The sequence below is a fragment of the Montipora foliosa genome, chromosome 6, assembly GCF_036669935.1.
Source record: "Montipora foliosa isolate CH-2021 chromosome 6, ASM3666993v2, whole genome shotgun sequence".
NCBI lineage: Eukaryota > Metazoa > Cnidaria > Anthozoa > Scleractinia > Acroporidae > Montipora > Montipora foliosa.
Window position 1 is genome coordinate 63,148,728 of NC_090874.1, and position 2,477 is coordinate 63,151,204.

At 39.6% G+C, this 2,477-nt stretch overlaps 1 protein-coding gene across 1 annotated transcript; it reads right to left on the reverse strand.

Moving 5' to 3' along the window:
* Positions 1-515: 515 nt before the first annotated feature.
* Positions 516-1,888, reverse strand: LOC138005885 (uncharacterized). The gene is made up of 2 exons (XM_068852061.1): positions 1,857-1,888; positions 516-1,233 (listed from the first exon to the last, which is right to left on the reverse strand). Exons 1-2 carry the CDS (start codon positions 1,886-1,888, stop codon positions 516-518), a joined length of 750 nt encoding a protein of 249 aa, XP_068708162.1.
* Between the last annotated feature and the right edge of the window lie 589 nt (positions 1,889-2,477).

Sequence of the window (2,477 nt, forward strand, 5' to 3'; positions counted from 1 at the left end):
GGGTAACCATTTTGCAACAGGAGCTTTCTCAGATCTTTAACAGCGACCTGTAATAAAGATGGCGAGGAGCAAGTTCGGAAGCATCGATAGGTGAGAGTGCGGATGAGGTTGATTTTGTACTTGCGAGGTGTGAATGAATCCCACTTGGTGTAAAGGCCTGTGAATGTCTTCTTCCGGTAGACAGATGTAGAGAAAGTGTTGTCAGGGCAGCGTTTGAGAAGGATGTCTAAAAATGGAATCTTATTGTCATCTTCGAATTCAAGAGTAAACTTAATGCTATCGTGTCGACTATTTAGAAAACTTAAAAACTCATTAGCATTGTCCTTGCTGTCAAACATGGTGAAGGTGTCATCTTCATATCTGAACCAAAGTGAAGAACAGAATCTGCTGTTCATCAACCATTTTTCTTCGAAGTGGCACATGAAAATGTTAGCCAAAGCGGGGCCTAAAGGTGAACCCATGGCTACACCATCAACCTGATCGTAGTATTGGTCATCAAATATAAAATGACTCTTCTAAGTGGCAAACTGCAAAAGATCTTTCAAAACAGAACGAGGTAATTGCGGAGGATCAGGGAGAGAGTACAATCTGTCTAGACAAATCTGTATTGTTTCATCAAGTGGCACATTTGTAAAAAGAGAAGTGACATCCAAAGAACACATTATTCCGTTGCTATGTTTGTATGTTTTGGCCCCATCTGCAAAACTAAATGAATCTTTAACAGTGTGTTGGTTGGTGGAAATTGGTTGAAGTATGCCAACGAGGTAGGAAGCAAGATTGTAATTGCAGGTGTTCACAGAGGAAACAATAGGGCGGAAAGGGCATCCAGCCTTGTGAACCTTTGGCAGACCATGTAAAACACCAGGAGAAGATCCACTGGGTAGAATCTTGTGGAATGTTACGTCATCAATAATTCCGTCTTTTTTGATTTTGCGAAGATATGCAGAAAGGCTCTCTTCTCTAGATTTAGTTGGATCATGCTTTAATTGCTTGAATTTGGTACCGTCAGAAATCAACTTCTTCATTTTATTAAGATAATCAAGTCTGCTGACGATGACAACGCCGTTTCCTTTGTTTGGTCTCGTAATGATGATACTGTCATCCCTGCGTAAATCACTCAAGGCTGCCCATTTGTCCTTGCTGAAAATGTTCTTTTGTTTAGAAAAGTCATAGGAGTAAATGTAACCATAGGAAATATACTTCAGTTGACTTCTAAGCCGATCTTGGTTTTCGCTGGTTATAGGAAGATTTAAACATCGTTAATGTTGAACGTGATAACGCCTTGAGGGTAACCATTTTGCAACAGGAGCTTTCTCAGATTTTAATAGCGGCCTGTAATAAAGATGGCAAGGAGCAAATTCGGAAGCATCGATAGGGATCTTTTGCAGTTTGCCACTAAGAAAAGTCATTTTATATTTGATGACCAATACTACGATCAGGTTGATGGTGTAGCCATGGGTTCACCTTTAGGCCCCGTTTTGGCTAACATTTTCATGTGCCACTTTGAAGAAAAATGGTAGATGAACAGAAGATTCTGTTCTTCACTTTGGTTCAGATATGTAGATGACACCTTCACCATGTTTGACAGCAAGAACAAACTTAGCCATTAATTAACGGCTAAATGAGGGGCCTTATATATTACAGAGGACAAACTTAGCCGTTACTTAAAGGCTAAATGGAGTGTCAGTATATAATTGTTATTGTGAATTTAATATACACAGAATAAGTTTTCGGCTAAAACCATTACATGTATGTAGAGTACATTTAATGCAAAATTTTTACTTATCTAAATACTCCACCAAGTGGGATTCATTCACACCTCGCAAGTACAAAATCAACCTCATCCGCACTCTCACCTATCGATGCTTCCGAACTTGCTCCTCGCCATCTTTATTACAGGTCGCTGTTAAAGATCTGAGAAAGCTCCTGTTGCAAAATGGTTACCCTCAAGGCGTTATCACGTTCAACATTAACGATGTATTGAACAAAAATAAAAACAAATCAAATAACCCTGTTCAAGCTACAGTCCCCAAAAAAGATATCTTAATCGTGTTACCCTACTTAGGTCTTCACAGTAACCAAGTCACGAAACATCTGAAACCCTGCGTATACAATTTCTACTCTTTCGTCAATCTCAAGATCATATTCCAAAACACACGCCGCATCAACTCCTTTTTTCCATACAAAGATCGCTTGAACCGATCTCAGAGGTCCAAGGTCGTCTATAAAGCTGTCTGCTGGAACTGCGATGAATTCTACATTGGCAAAACAAAACAAAGACTCCACGACAGAAAAACAGAACATTTCAAGGCCCTAGCTAAAAGTGACCATTCATCAGCCCGGCATTGCTGATCATGTGAAAACCACTGGCCACGACATTAAATGGGATCACTTTGATATTTTAGCGTCCGGAAAAACTGACTTTCACTGCAAAATTAAAGAGACTTTGTTCATTTAAGAGCTAAAGCCTTCCCTTA